We start from the raw sequence: 16717 nt of genomic DNA, 5'->3' as shown, positions 1-16717 counted from the left end.
CATCATGTCCCCCCTACTCATCTGGTTGACTTCCTCTTGAGATAACTATCAGTCTAAAGTCACTTTTATGATTAACGTATGCAACGTTATTCCTCTTATTGTTTCTTTGTAATCCAGTGGTTCTCAACTGGAGGGCTTCTGTCCCCTGGGGACTCTTGACAATGTCTGGACACATTTCTGGTAATTGCTACTGATGGAGGAGGTGCTAATGTAGTTTACTGGGTAGAGGCTAAGGATGCTCCTACATTTTTTTTTGTCTTTATTTTTTTTAATGTTACATTAAAAAAATATGAGGTCCCCATATACCCCCCACTCCCCTCACTCCACTCCTCCCCCCATAGCAACAACCTCCTCAATCATCATGAGACATTCATTGCATTTGGTGAAGAGATGTATTCACTGGATGCTGCTCCTAAACATCCTGTAATGTGTAGGTTAGCCCACTACCTCAAAGAAATAGCTGTCTTCAAATGCCAATAGTGTTATAGTTGAGAAATCCTACTGTTACTGTTCATTTATTTTGTTTTTCCCCAGCATTTAATTGATTATAGATCACGGATTATTTGTTGTTTTACCTGTACATCTCCTTCCCCTACTAGATTCCCCTTGTGGACAAGGACTTTGGCCTGTTCATTCCCTATAACCATGCTAGGCACATAGTAGCCCCTCCGGGTTTCTCAAATGTCATTCTGTTGACGTTTTGGATGGAATGATTGATCTTTGTGTAAAACTGACCCTCTCACTGTGGGATGTTTGTCTTCCCTGATACTTTTAGAACTAATGGCAGTAGTGGCCCTCATTTTTTTTTGACCAATGTTTGGCAAACATTTTCTGTAAAGTGCTGAGAGTAAATAATTTTGGCTTTGTGCACTATATGGTTTCTGTCTGTCACACTCCTTAACTTTGCTATTGCTGAGTGAAAGCACCCACAGGTAATTCATAAATTGATGTGGCTGTGTGCCAATAAAACTTTATTTATGCAAACAGGTAGCCAACACAAGGGTTGTAGTTTGCTGATGCCCCTATTTCCAAACATCCCTTAAAGTAGGGTGATCGATTATCTACTTTGCTTTGCCCTAAACCTCTCAGTTGTAACACTGACTTTCACACATTCAGGGAAACCTCAGTCCCAGGCAACCCAGGATGCATGGGCAGCTGACCAAAGGGAAAGTCTCACTTCCCCCTAAGAACCACTGTGTCTCTCTAAATGTCTGTGGATGAGTAAATGGCCAAGTTTGAGGAACTGCAATCGAGGCAGTCAGCTCCCTGCCCTCCTCCCCTCAAGGGTGCTCCCTGGATGGGGACACTGAAGGAGCGTGTTTCTTCTCTCCAGCTGGGCTGTGCCATCATCGCAGGCTTTCTGCACTACCTTTTCCTCGCCTGCTTCTTCTGGATGCTGGTGGAAGCTGTCATGCTCTTCCTGATGGTCAGGAACCTGAAGGTGGTGAATTATTTCAGCTCTCGCAACGTCAAAATGCTGCACCTGTGTGTCATTGGCTATGGGCTCCCAGGACTGGTGGTTGTTGTCTCTGCCATTGTCCAGCCAAAGGGCTATGGGATGCATGATCGGTGAGTGTTGCCCCTTTTCCTGAAGACCCATCAACCAGGGTTGATGATGGTAATTACATGAATAAGAAGGAGAGCAATAATGGAAGCAGTGGCCATGGCTACCATTTATTGAGGTCTTATTTCATCTATTCTTGGTCTTAGGACTACCATGTACAGCAGCTCAGGTTGTGCACTACACAAACTCAGAGTAAACTTTTTATACTGCAGTAGAGGCAAATGAAGCTGCTGTACTCAGGAGACTTGATTGTACAGTTTTAAAACCTGCTTGGTTTGACTCCTGACTCTACCACCTTTAACTGCTACCTTGGGCAAGTTACTTAATTTCTATGTACCCCTCTTTCCTCACCTATAAAATGTGGGCTAATAACAGTGCCTACATCATTGAGTGGCTATGAGTATTAAATGTATATCATTTGGGTTATAATGAGTGTGCATTTAATATAAATTCCTTTCCCTCTGTGTCTTGTGACCTCACCTGAAGTACAGGCCATTAACACGCAGGAAGGAACCTCGGGTCTTAAACCCCAAACACAGCTCAGCAAAGTGCCTGTAGCACAGAGACTGTCAGCAGGATCCCAAACCTGGAAAGGCAAGGCTTCAAATGTTCATTCTGCTCTTTTCTCACTGGATAATGGTGGAAAGACTTTCTACTACTCAGTGCCTCAGTTTCTTCACCTGTAAATTGGGATAATAACACTGTCTCAAGGGTTTGTCATAGAGTTAGATAAGTGTGTTCATGGGAAGATGGGTGCTTTTGGCAGTTGAGGATCTCAGGAGGCTGCATTAGGGTTAAGATTAAGGGAGTGGGGTTAGAGTTAGTGTTAGCATTTCAGTTAAGGTTAGGTTTGGGGATAGGGAGACTCCATAGAACATACACTTCAGTTATTCCACTCAAGGGGTGCGGGAACTGGTTTATTTAGGGTTAGAGTTAGGATTTAGGTTAAAGTTATGGTTATGGTTGGGGTTGGGGTTAGGAAGACAGTTTAGATGCAAGTTGTGTGAGGCTGTGGTATTTATCCTCTGACACCCTCCCATTAGTCATTGGTTAAGAGTCTCCCAAGGAGAAATAATCCTCCAGGGCTTTAGTCTGCTACCCTTAGGCAGAGATGCAAGTTGCTCACCTTCACTAAGATCGTAAGTCCTGAAGAGATATGGAGAACAAAAGGACAAAATGCAAACATATTCCACCTTTTTATCACTCTGGTACTCAAGTCTCACATTCCAGGGAAAGAACATATGGTTGGTCTAACTTGGTTCTTTTCCTTCTGTTAGGAGGGGAAGCCATACTCCTGCTAAGGAAATGCTGGAGTACTGACCATGGAAGAATGGGTGTTGGGAGGTGAAAACAGAAAATATCCATTAGAAATATGATGGAAAAAGACAACTAGGGCAATTCGTTATTTAACTCTCTTTTCTCTCTCCCTCCCCTCTTCTCTTTCTCTTATCCTTTCTTCATTCACTCTTTCTTTTCTTCTCTGTCTCTTTCTTTTTAATAAAGAAGAAGACTGTCTGGTCCAGGCCAATGTTGTATGCTAGGTATATACAGAGATGAACAAGACAACTGATGTCCAAATTCTTATCCAGCTCATAGTTTAGAAGGAGAAGACAATTTACAAGCAAACAAACAACTGAATGATATAATTTGTGATAGGGGTAGGTAGGTGATATTTAGGAAAGAAAGCAGTGAATAGTAGTGACATTTGGATACTTTAACTAGGGACAGTCAGGATTAGCTTCTCAGAGGAGGTGACATTTTGAGCTACTTGATTGACAGTAGCTATCAGTGGAGATCTGGACAGAGGGAAAAGGGATTCCAAAGGCTCTGAATTGAGAATGAGTTGGATCTAGGGTATTAGATGAATATTTCATGTACAGTTGCCCAGGAAACAGGTCAATTTCTGGACAGAGGAAAATGAAGATTCACTTGGTCCAAAGGAAACCAAACTGGGACCTGCTCTACCATGAGAATTTTCATTGGAGTCTTACCTTCCAATATTCTCCTTCACTAGTGCCTCTGTTGGGGCATGGTTACTGTAGTCAGGACTTTGGAACAAATGATGACTTCTCTTGTTTCTCTCCATAGCTGCTGGCTGAATACAGAGACAGGATTTATCTGGAGTTTCCTGGGGCCCATCTGCACAATCATAATGGTGAGCAAGCAAATTGCTTGGTGAAGTGTGTTTTGGAGAGGACCAAGGAGAGGATCAGGAAATGTCAGAGGAGGGTACACGGAAGTTCTCCGTTCTGATCTGTGATTCTTGAGATTTCAAAATTAGAATGTAACGTATTTAACTTGTGACTTCCTCATGTACAAATGCAAATGCTACTGGAAGGGACACAATCTTATCTGTCATTTGTTCTTCAATAAGAGGAAATTAAGAGCAAATGAGAGGGGAATGAGTGAGATGGGGAAATGGTGGGAGGAAGACAAAGGGAAACCTGGGGATATTATACACCATCTTCTTGTTTCCAATACAGACACTACAGTTCTGTTAGAGGTTTATCTCCTGACTCTCACTCATGGTTGCTTATTTCCCTGTGTCATTTGTAGTTTTAATGTTGTGAGCTCACATTGACTGACCTAAGTCTTGGGGATGCTAAGGGTATATTCCTCCAAAGATGTTCTACTTTTATTTCTTTTCGTTTCCTTGGGTGCAATACCAACCTGAAACAACCTTAAATGATTTTTTCATCTCAGGGCTTCCTCAGTTATGAAGATATTGTCAGTTTGAACTCCCCACTCAGGGGAGGTCAGAGCTGAGCTTCTTTACTCCTTTCCTCCTTTCCCTTCCTTGCCCCTTCTTTCCCATACCCCTGCTCCTCTTCTCTTCCCTTCCCTTATTCTCCTCCCCTTTCCTCCCTCATTTCCTCTTCTCGTCTCTTCCTCCTCCGCTTCCTTCCCTTCCCATCACATTTTCCTTTCATTTCTCTTTTTCCTTCATTAGAATCCAAAACCTACAGAGAAAAGATACTTTCTTTTCTCTGTCAGGATTTTGGTTTCTAGTTTACCCTTTCAGTGAGAGTGTGGTCCTACTTTTATTTGGTGGTCTCCCCATCTTATGTGGAGTCAAGGGGTTACCCTCTGTTCTCATGACTGACCATTAAATCCCCAGAGTCTAGACTTCTGCTTTCAGGAAATATCCTCTGGGCAGCTACAGGGTCAGTTTTAGCTCATGACTCTGGTTTCATAATTACTCATTTGTAGTCTCTCAAGATTTTCCTATTTTCTTATAATGTCAGCTATAAACTTAAGAGGATGCTTGTTGAAATTCAACTAGCATTTTTGGTGTTTTGCAGTGAGAGAGTTTTTCAGAGGGCTCTTCCTGAAACCCAAAACTGGGCTTCCTACCCCTCAGCTTGAAACCCTTCTGTGGTCTCTCCATTGCCCTCAGGGTGGCACCCCCTTCCCTTACCCTAGTGCTCAAGGTCTCCAACTACCTGGTCTTACCAACTTCCCAGCTTCGCTCTTGTGCTTTTCCTCACACCCTGTGCTTTGGTTGTAGCAATGAACTTCCTGCTGCCAAAATACACCAAGTTCTCCCCTCCAGACTCTCCTCATGAGGATGGTGGTGATGCTCAAACCATATGTCTGAAATACTTACCACAATGTTCTGCTAAACATTTGAGCCACAGTATATGTAAGAATGGGAATAATAATATTTTTATCCTATCTATCCCTAAACCTTCAAGGGTGTTTGATTCCCTTGAAAATTTTACAAATTTGGAAAAAATAATTGCATTACCCAGGGCCGTGGCTCTTCACCAAGAGATTCTTCCCTCCTGGGGTCAACTGACAATGTCTGGAGACATATTTGATTTTCACAACTGAAGGGTGTGTGGATATGCTTCCATTCAAGGTCACAGTCTTTGTCCTCAACTCTGGTCTTGAATGCAAACTTCCCCAAGGTGTCTCTTCTGCTTGACTTTGCAGATCAACTCCATCCTCCTCACTTGGACATTGCTGATCCTGAGGCAGAAACTTTCCAGTGTCAATGCCGAAGTCTCGACCCTTAAAGACACCAGGTGTAAACCCTTTTCCTTCCTTCCCTCTTCCAGTCTTCCTTCTTTCTTTCCACAAATGTTTATTGAATGCCAGGTTATGTGCCCAGAACAGAGGGTGATGAAGCCTGCTCAGAATGGTCGTTTCTAGGACTGGAACCAGATTGGAGCTCAAACACCAGCAGTACCACTTCCTGTTGTGTGACCTTAGGCAGGCTACATAACCTCTCTGATGTTCAGTTTCCTCATCTATAGAATACGAATATTAATATTGTACACTTTATGTGGTATATGAATCCTTTAGTTCAGTGCCTAGGAATAGTAGGTGTTGCATGTATTACAGTTATCAATATTATTTCCAGTTTTTCTCCTGTGCATATTTACAAGAAATGAAATTATATTTTATTTTTTATAATGATTTTTTCTCTTAATAGTTGCTATTTCATTAATATTTACCCACTTAATTAGAAATTCTTCTACAATACCATTTTTTTACATGACATTGCAGTGCATGAATGCAGCAGAACTTATTTAAATTGCACCTTATTCATGGGCATTTAAGTTGCTTCTGTTTCCTTTATTTGCTATTATAAATACTGGCTTGAGTGCCCTCATAGGAAAATCTTCCACATTCGTGGTTATTTAGTTATGATAATGCTAAGTGTGATATTGCCTAAGACAAAGGGAGGTTGAATTGTAACATTTCAATTATATAGTGTGCATTATTTTCTGGAAAACTTGTTTTAATTTATGTGACCATCAAGTGTGTGAGTGTGTTTGTTTCTCTGCGGCTTTGTCAACACTGGGGTTTATCCTTATTTTTTTGTTGGCATTTTAATAAGTGTCATATACTGTTTCATTTTTTTAATTTCATTTAATTTTTTTCTAAAGGATGTGAGACAGTTTTTACATTCTTACAGACCATTTGTGCCTCTTAAGTTCATCAACCCACTATTTAAGAACTTCCTAGAACCAGACATTGTCTAGTGTTGTACTGATGTCCTTTGCTTGTTCTCCCAGTGGTGTCCAATTCACTGTCCATTAAAATTGTGAAAATTTAATGCAAAATGTTAAAACAAAGTTAATATGTGTAACGTACAAAAAGAGCAGTAAAAGGGAAAACAAGAGAAGCAGTCCCCTAGGTCCAACTGATGCAACCATTATCACTTGATTTATGCTTCCTTCCAGAATATTCTATGCCTATACATGTGCCTTCTTTACATCAATGACAGGATGCTGTATATGTCATTCTGCATTTTGCTTTTTCCTTATAGTGTATAATATTTAATACCTATACTTATGGCTAATAAAAACTAACAAAAAAGGTTATTTCATGCCAGACCTTGTTTTAGGCACTGTAAAGGTCTTTTTAGCTCATCATTTAATTTGTAGAACAAGCTGATGGCAAAAGTATTTTATTATCCCTATATCAAAGTGAGGAAACTGAGTGAGGTTAAATAACTCACGAAGGTAGTGAATGTTTCCGTCAGAATTTGAGTGCAGTAGTTTGTATCCTCACTACTACAGTATATCCTTATTCTCTCCTCACTTTACAACATGTCTATAATCTACTTTCTGTCTCTATGGATTTGCCCATTGTGGAAATTTCATATAAATGGGTTCAAACACTCTATGTCTGACTTCTTTCCCTTAGCATAGTGTTTTCAATATTCATCTATGGTGTAGCATGGATCAGGACTCATTCTTTTTTTTGTGGCTGAATAATATCCCATTGTATGGATAGACCACATTTTCTTGATCCACTCATCAATTAATGGACATTTGTTTTGCTTCATTGGGGGAATGGAGAGTTACTGATTTATGGGTACAGGTTTCTTTTGCTTTTTAAAATTTTATTGTAATGAATAAATAATATACAATTTTCAATTTTATCTACTGTTAATTGTACAATTCCATGGCATTAATTAAATTTACAATATTGTGCTATCATTAACTTCATCCATTACCAAGACTTTCATGACCCCAAACAAACTCCACACCATTTAAGCAAGAGCTCCCCATTTCCTCTTCCTTCCTCCTGGTCCTGGTGACTTCTAATCTACTTTTTGTATCTAGGAATTTTCATATTCTAGGTTTTCCCTGTAAGTGGGAGTTTATGATATTTGTCCTTTCATTTCTGCTGTATTCTTTTCAGCATGATGCATGAAAGTCCATCATGTTGGAGCATGTATTAGAACTTGATTTTTAAAAAGATGAATAATATTCCATTGTATGTGTGTTCCACATCTTGTTGATCCATTCCCCCGTTGATGGAGTCTTGGGCTGCTTTCACCTTTTATGATGCTGAATAATGGTGATGTGAACATTGGTGTACAAATGTGTGTCCCAGTCCCTGCTTTCAATTATTTTCGGGGTATACCTAGAAGTGGAATTCCCAGGTCATGTGGTGCTTCTATGTTTAACTTTCTGAGGAATTGCCAAATTTTTTCCACAGCAGCCACACCATGTTACATTTCCAACAATGTACAGCTTTGCCAATCCTGTGATTTTTTTTTTTAATAATTAACCATCCAATTGGGTGTGAAGTAGTATCCCATGGTTTTTTTTTCTGATTACAACAATAATAATGTTTATTTCAAGCTACTCTGAACCTATAGAAATATATTTTTTATTTAAAAAATTAATCATAGACTCCATACTTAGAGATAGCCACTGCTTATATATAATTTTTCAAAACTTTATTTTGTACATTTAATAATTGAAAATATAAACAATTAAAAATAAAAAGAAAACACAGTTGACTAAAACATACATTTCTCAATTAAATGTACTGTATACATACATAAAATTTTTTTTTATTGTACAATGTGTTACACAATACCTTTGGTTCATAGTAGCACAATCATACAGTATTTGTCCTTTTGTGTCTGGCTTGTTTTGCTCAACATAATGTCCTCCAGGTTCATCCATGTTGTCATATACTTTACGACTCCTTTTCTTCTTATAGCTGTATAATATTCCATTGTGTAAAGGCACCACAGTGTGTTTATCCATTCATTGGTTGATGGACACCTGGCTTGTTTGCAACTTTTGGCAATTGTAAACAATCCTGCTGTGAGCATTGGCATGCAGAAGTTCACTGCCCTCAGTTCTTCTGGGTATATACCCAGTAGTGGTACTGCAGGGTCATGTGGCAAGTCTGTATTAAGCTTCTTTAGGAACTGCCAAACAGTCCTCCACAGTGGCTGTACCATTCTGCATTCCCACCAACAGTGAATAAGCATTCTTATCTCTCCACATCCTCTCCAACACTTGTAGTTCTCTGTCTTTTTAATAGTGGCTATTCTGATAGGTGTGAAATGACATCTTATTGTAGTTTTGACTTGCATTTCCCTGATCATTAGTGATGTTGACCATTTTTTCATGTGCTTTTTTGCTATTTGTATTTTTTCTTTGGACAAATGTCTATTCAAGTCTTTTGTGCATTTTTAAATTGGGCTGTTTGTCTTTTTATTATTGAGTTATAACATCTCTTTGTATATCCTGGATATTAAACCCTTATTGAATATGTGATTTCCAAGTATTTTCTCCCATTGAGTGGGCTGCCTTCTCACTTTTTTCACAAAAGTCCTGAGGAACATATACTTTTTTGCTTGAGATGTTGTTGGTTTACAGAACACCCATGCATAAAATACAGGATTTCTGTATACCACCCTGTTATTAATCCCTTGTATTAGTGCAGTATATTTGCTACAATTGATGATAGCATATTTTTATTATTGTACTATTAATTAGAGCCCATGGGTTAACTTAGAGGTAACTGTTCTTGTATACTTGTAGTTTGATTTGCATTTTCCTGATGACTAATTGACTAACATGTTGAACATTTTCTCATGTGCTTATCTCTGTGTATCTTCTTTGGAGAAATGTCTATTCAAGTCCGTTGCCCGTTTTTAAATTAAGTTGCTTTACTCTTGTTATTGACTGACACAAATACGTGCGGGATTTAATTTCCTGCATTGTCCCTTGGAGCCTCCACAGGTGGGGACTCACCTGGTGGCAGCCTCAGACGATTCCTGGGCCTGGGAGGGGGTCCACCAGGAAACAGCCGCATCCCAGCAGCTTATCCTTTGCATCCTTCCCCCACAGGTTACTCACGTTCAAGGCCTTTGCCCAGGTCTTCATCTTGGGCTGCTCCTGGGTGTTGGGCATTTTCCAGATTGGAGCCATGGCCAGCGTCATGGCCTACCTGTTCACCATCATCAACAGCCTGCAGGGAGCCTTCATCTTCCTCATTCACTGCCTGCTCAGTCGCCAGGTGTGTGGCTGCTGCCCTCCTGCCTCCCCACCCCCTTCCCTGGCTGGGCCTGTGCAGGGTCCTCTCCCTGAGCCTGGGAGTCACCTGTCCATGTGACGTGTCTCCACCTCCAGGTGCGAGAAGAGTACAGGAGGTGGTTCACCGCAAAGACCAAGCCCAGCTCGCAGTCCCAGACCTCAGGGATCGTACTGTCATCCTTGCCCTCCTCGTCCAGAACGGTGAGAGCCCGCGTGTTTGCACAGGCTCCTTAGTGCAAGCTGAGGGCATCCACACTGGTATCCCACTGAATAAGGGGTGGGTCAAGAGTGGGGGCTCGTGAGCCAGACTGCCCGGGTTTAAATCCCAGCTCTGTCCCTTAATTGATGTGAAATCATGTGTAATTTATTTAACTAGACTCTCATGTAGAAAACATTAATGCACATCTTAAAAATTATTTGACTTGTTAATCAATGACAGGAAGCAGGCCAATGCTATAACTGGTTTAAAAGAGAATCTGAAGAGCTATCTATCTACCTGCCTATCATCTTTTCATCTATTTATCAACTATATATAGATATAATCTCTGTCTATCCATCTACCCATCTATTTATCAACTGTATATGGATGTAATCTATATCTATCTATATCGATCCATCCATTTATCAACTATATATAGATATAATCTATATCTATTATCAGTCATCAATCATCTATGCATTTATCTATCATCTATCATCTATCTATCCATCTATTTATCAACTATATATAGATGTAATCTACCTCTATTATCTATCATCTTTCTATCTGTTATCTATCTATTTCCTTCTTTCTATCTATCTATCCATCCGTCTATTATCTAGCTAGCTTGCTATCTTAGTTTACCAAAAGGCTGCTGATGTAAAATACTAGACATGGGTTGGCTTTTATAAAAGGGCATTTATTTGAGGCAAATGTTTACAGTTCCAAGGTCATGAAAAGTCCAACTCAAGGCACCATAAGAGGTGCTTTCTCAACAAAGTCAGCTGCCATGTGGTGAATCAAGATGGCGGGTGATCTCTGCCTCGTCTCTCCTTCCCCTCCTGGCTGTTCTGTCTTCCGAGCTCAGCTGTGGGCAACCAGGCACAGGGATTGTCTCTTACTGGGCCTCCTTTCTCAAGCTTGGCTGCTCTGCTTTCTTCCTGAGTTCAGCTGCAAGCTAGCAGGCATATGATTCATCTCTCCCTGGGCCTCAGCTCCTTGAGCCTCTCCTTTCTCTCACATGGCAGCATCAAATATGGTGGAGCCCCATTTCCTGTGTGTCTCTGGTCATATCAGACCCAGAAGGGGGCAGAGACTCAACCTGAGTCATGCCTCACTGATGCATTCCAATTTGAAAAAGTCTCACACTCACAGGAATGAATTTATTTCACAATCTTTCTCTTTTCGGGATGCATAAAAAAATTTCCAAACTGCCACATAATCTATGTAATTTATCTCTTTCTATCTACTGCGATCACCTACTTTATTTTTTTCCCTAAAGATTTATTTATTTATTTATTTATCCCCTTCCCCTCCTCCCACTCTCCTGTTTTTACTGTCTGTGTTGTCTTCTTTTCTCATTTTCTCTCCTCTAGGATTCATTGGGATTTGATCCTGGGGACCTCTGATGGGAAGAGAGGTTCCCTGTCAATTGTGCCACCTCAGTTCCTGGTCTCTGCTGTGCTTTACCTTGACTCTCTCCTTCATCTCTCTTTTGTTGAGTCATCATCTTGCTGTGTGACTCACTTGCACGGGCACTGGCTCACCATGTGGGCACTCTCATGGGCACAGTCTCTCCACATGGGCCTGCTTTCTCTTCTTTTTCACTAGGAGGCCCCAGGAATCGAACCTGGGTCCTCCCATATGGTAGGCGTAAACCCTATGACTTGAGCCACATCCGCTTCCCTATTTATGTATTTATCTAATTGTCTATCTATACGTTTCTCTCCATCTCCCTATCTTTCTATACCTATAAGATATATTTATATATATGTTTTATATAGATTTATTTTATATGTTTGTATTTATTGTTAAAATTTAAAAGTAAATCTATATATGTAGACTTATATATGAAATATATATACACACATCTACACATATGCTTATAGATGGAATATACATGGAATTTTGAATGAATGTGTCAATGGAGGCAAAACTTTTTTTCATGGAATTATTTTTCACCACTACCAGTTATCTACAATTAAAGAGTTATGAAATAAATTTAGAGGTGGAGCAGGCATCGCCACCCAGGGCCCTCAGGATGAAGGAATAAAATATGGACTAGAGTGGACTTACTGGTATTCTACATAGAATTTTCGTGATTTTAGCAGTGGAAGAAATCATATCATTGATTGATGTGGAGACAGTTGCCACTGGAGTTGCTGAAGGCACAGAGTGGGAAAAAGAGGTGTGATATTAGGGCATTTTTGGGACTTGGAATTGTCCTCGATGATATTGCAGGGACAGATGCTTTAAAATGTATTCATCAAATGCAGTGAATGTACTGCAGTAATGAAGGAACTTGATGTGGGAAAAGTGGGTATGGGAGCGGGGCATATGGGAACCTCCTATATTTTATTTATTTGATTAAAAAATTTTCCCTCTATTTTTAAAAAAAATATAAGAGATCCCCACATACCTCCTGCCTCCCTCACACCACTCCTTCTAATCAACAACCTCTTTCATCATCATGGGGCATTCATTGCATTTGGTGAAAACATTTTGGAGCACTGCTGCAACACGTGGATAATGGTTTACATTGTAGTTTACACTCTACCCCAGTCCACCCAGTGGGCCATGGCAGGACATACATTGTCCAGCATCCGTCCCTGCAGTACCTCCCAGGACAACTCCAAGTCCTGAAAATGCCCCCACTCTTCTCTTCTTCCCTCTCCCTACCCTCAGCAGCTACCGTGACCCTATATTTTTTAAAGTAACATTTTATGTGATATATGTATCTTAAAAAAAAAGATGAAAAAAAAGAGTTATGAAATAGCTCACATTGATCAGAATCACATAACCTGGAGAGGTATCCTCTGGAAATGCATAGTTTCTAACCAAGGCACAAATTTTCCTCTATACATGTGATTTCATCCAATTGCACAGTTTAAAATGCCACATATTAACAAGGACTCCCAAATTTTAAATCTGTACCCTTGCCTCCACCCCTGAATTCTAGACTCATATCCAACCAACCACCAAATATCTCCACTTAGATATCTAATAGATTTCTCAAATTTAACATATTTAATCCTGAATTTCTGATCTCCCACTTTCCATTTCCGTAAATGGAGCTTCCATTTTTCTGCTGCTTTGTGTGAAGCCCTGAGGTCGTTCCTTTTAAAAAATATATATGTATATTATTTTAAAAATATGCATAGATTACATAAAATGTTACATAAAAAATATATGTGATTCCCATATGCCCCACTCCCCTACCTCCCACTTTTTCCACATCAACGATGTCTTTCATTAGTGTGAGACATTCATTGCAATTGATGAACACATTTCAGAGCATTGCTACCAAGCATGGATTATAGTTTACATTGTAGTTTACACTCTCTCCTACTCCATTCTGTAGGTTATGGCAAGATATATAATGTCCTGTATCTGTCTTTGCAATATCATTCAGGACAATTCCAAGTCTTAAAAATGCCCCCATAGTACACCTCTTTTCCCCTCTCCCTGCCTCAGGAGCTCCAGTGACCATTGTCTCCACAACAATGATAAAATTTCTTCCATTGCTAGAATCACAATAAGTCTATAGTAGAATACCAGTAAGTCCACTCTAGTCCATATTTTATTCCCCAGTTCTAAGGACCCTGAGATGGTGATGCCCACTCTACCTCTAAATTGAGAGGGGCTTCGATCCTACATAGCTGATGGATGGGTCTCTCCTGCTTGCAGTTGTAGACTCTCTCAATTCCTCGGTGTTGTGGTTGTCCATCTGCACCTCCTTGTTAGTTGTCTCGGGTGAGTCCAATGGTCTGGAGAGTAGGTGTCACAACTTTGGTGAGACTCAGGGTCCAGCTGGCACATGGACCGCCCAGAGATTCAAGTCTCTTGGATGTACATCTACCAACTCCAGTACCAACTATAGGTTCAAGTAAGAGGGACAGAAGAGGCATTGCAGAAAAGTCACATCTGAGACCAATTCTGTCACACTCAGAAGCACAAGCTCCAAGGTAGGACCCACTGACAAGACACTGAACTCCAGAGCCATCTGCCATGACTGTAGGACCTGGGTGTCTCCATAGCCCTCAGGAGCCCCTCTATTTGGGGTAGCATCTACTTTAGCCATCTATGAGATCCTGCTGAGACATGTGTAAGCATTGAGGTCATTCTTGACTTTACTCTTCTCCTCACCCTCCATCTCTATTTAGTTCATTAGCAAATCTTGTTGCCTCTATCTTCAAACTATACCTAGAATTTGACCACTTCTCTTCCCCTTCATGGCTGCCACCCTGGAACACGCCCCATTTTCTCTTGCCAGGGTTATTTACTTTTTATTTTTTCAGAGAAGTTGTGGGTTTACAGAACCTATGTTCCCCTATATTCTAACTTCCGACTCTATGAGTTTATTTATTCTAATTACTTCTTTCCTTGATTATGAAAGTAGCCTCATAAATGATCTCTCTGATCCCCTCTTGGTTTCCCCAAGCCCCACCTTGGTCTGTTATCTCTGAAGCCACCAGAGGGCACCTGTGAGCACCTGAGTCTGGTCCTGGCCCTCTGCCCACAGCCCCCCATGACTCCCACCTCACTCAATGTCCTCTCGAGGGCCCTTAGGGCCTTTCATATGCAAACCCTCTCTACTTGTCTGACCTCATCTTTCATTACTCACATCCCCTTTTCACTCTGCCCCACCCACATTGAATCAATTCTTCAAACATAACCAGGCTCACTTTTGCCTGAAAGCCAGTGCCCTGGCTGCTTGCTTTACCTTGAGTGATCTGCCTCAGTGTCCACCTGGTCAGCTCCCTCACACTTCATTTTTTTAAAAACCTTTTTTTCTCCCCCTCCCCCGCCCTGCTGTTCTTGCTGTCTATGTCCATTCGCTGTGTGATCTTCTATATCTATATCTCCTTTTGCCTTCTCTTCTTGTTTTTCTCCTCTAGGATTCACCAGGATTCGATCCTGGGGACCTCTGACAGGGAGAGGTTCCCTGTCAGCTGCGCCACCTCAGTTCCTGGTCTCTGCTGTGCTTCACCTTGACTCTCCCCTTCCTCTCTCTTTTGTTGCATCATCATCTTGCTGTGTGACTCACTTGCATGGGCACTGGCTTACCAGCGGGCGCTCGGCTTGCTGCATGGGCACTGGCTCACTGTGCGGGCACTGGCTTGCCACATGAGCACTCACGTGGGCACTCAGCTCATCACATGCACACTCGGCTCGCTGCGCGGGCACTCAGCGGGCACTTGGCTCGTCACATGGGCACTTGGATCACCACACAGGCACTGGCTGGCCATGTGGGCACTCACATGGACTTGCCGTATGGACACTTGGCTCACTGTGTGGGTACATGTGTGGGCACTCGGCTTGCTGCGCGAGCACTCATGCGGGCACTAGGCTTGCTGTGCGGGCACTCGGCTTACCGTTTGGGCACTTGGCTCGTCATGCGGGTGCTGGCTCACTGTGTGGGCATGCTTTCTCTTCTTCTTTTTCACCAGGAGGCCCCAGGGATCGAACCCAGGTCCTTCCATATAGTAGGCGGCTGTCCTATTACTTGAGGCACATCCACTTACCCCTCATACTTCTTGATGGAATTTCCACTGACAATTCTCCTACTCTGGCATCCCTCACCCTCCTCCCTGCATTAATGATTCAAAAAAAATTCATAAGTTTCCACTTTTTAACATACTATACTTGGTTATATTTTTAAAATTTTATTTATGGTATGCCTCCTGTATCATTCTGTCAAAGGAGTGCTGATGCAAAATACCAGAAATAGGTTGGTTTTTATAAAGAGTATTTATTTGGGGTAGAAACTTACAGTTACAGGACCCAAAAAAGTCCAGCTCGAAGCTAATGCCTCACCAAAGTCTCTTGCCACATGTTGGAGCAAGATGGCATGCGACGTCTGTGAGGGTTTAGCCTTCCTCTTCCTCCTCGGGCTCCATGGTCCCAGCTTCTTCCAATATCAGCTGTAGGCTGGCATAAGTCTTGTCTCTCTTCTGGGGCTCATTTCTCTCTGGGCTGAGCTGCTCTGCTTCCTCCAGGTGTAGACTATCAGGTGAACAGCTTGTCTCTCTTCCCGGGGTCTCTGCCATGTCTAATGGAGCCTTCTCTCCTTCCTCTGTGTGTTTACTTCCTGGGCTCCAATATCAAAACTCCAACTCCACCTCTGCCTTGTCGATTTCTCTGTGAGTTCCTGTCAAGGGGGGTGGGGACTCAAGTCCTACTGATATGGCCCAATCAAAGCCTTAATCATAATTTAATCAAGCAAAAGTGAAACCTCTGAATCCAATCCAATCTAATATGCCCAGAGAAGCAGACCAGTTCAAAAACAGAATCCAATTTTTATTTTTGTAATTCAAAAACAATAGCAAACTGCTACACTTCCCCTATCTGATTTCTTCAATCGTGTTTTCCAAGCACCTAGAACATATAACAGGCATCAAAAAACATCCTCAAGTAATTATTTGTTTAGTGATCAAGAAATCAGTTCCTGTATTTCCTCATTGGTATAATGGGGATATGATAATTTTTACCTTGCAGGGCTGAACTGATGATTAGATGACTGTCTTTGCTTGCCAGAGCTGCTATGACAATTAGCATACGTTGAGTTGGTCATATTGTCTTGTGGTTTTGGAGGCTTGAGGTTTGCTTCTTCTGGTCAGTAGTATTCTGGTACTGGCTGGCCGCAGTCCTTGG

General features: G+C 41.4%; 1 protein-coding gene across 1 annotated transcript in view; it reads left to right on the top strand.

Moving 5' to 3' along the window:
• Positions 1-16717, top strand: part of LOC101417758 (adhesion G protein-coupled receptor E1) — a 105154-nt gene that overhangs the window by 85208 nt on the left and 3229 nt on the right. Inside the window, exons 15-19 of the mRNA XM_004447627.4 lie at positions 1334-1569; positions 3653-3719; positions 5501-5592; positions 9679-9847; positions 9961-10065. Coding sequence (XP_004447684.1) covers positions 1334-1569; positions 3653-3719; positions 5501-5592; positions 9679-9847; positions 9961-10065 — 669 coding nt within the window. The remainder of the gene's footprint in view (positions 1-1333; positions 1570-3652; positions 3720-5500; positions 5593-9678; positions 9848-9960; positions 10066-16717) is intronic.

The sequence above is a fragment of the Dasypus novemcinctus genome, chromosome 19, assembly GCF_030445035.2.
Source record: "Dasypus novemcinctus isolate mDasNov1 chromosome 19, mDasNov1.1.hap2, whole genome shotgun sequence".
Taxonomy (NCBI): domain Eukaryota; kingdom Metazoa; phylum Chordata; class Mammalia; order Cingulata; family Dasypodidae; genus Dasypus; species Dasypus novemcinctus.
Note: the sequence above shows the minus strand (reverse complement) of the source record. Positions and strands in the feature narration are given on the sequence as shown.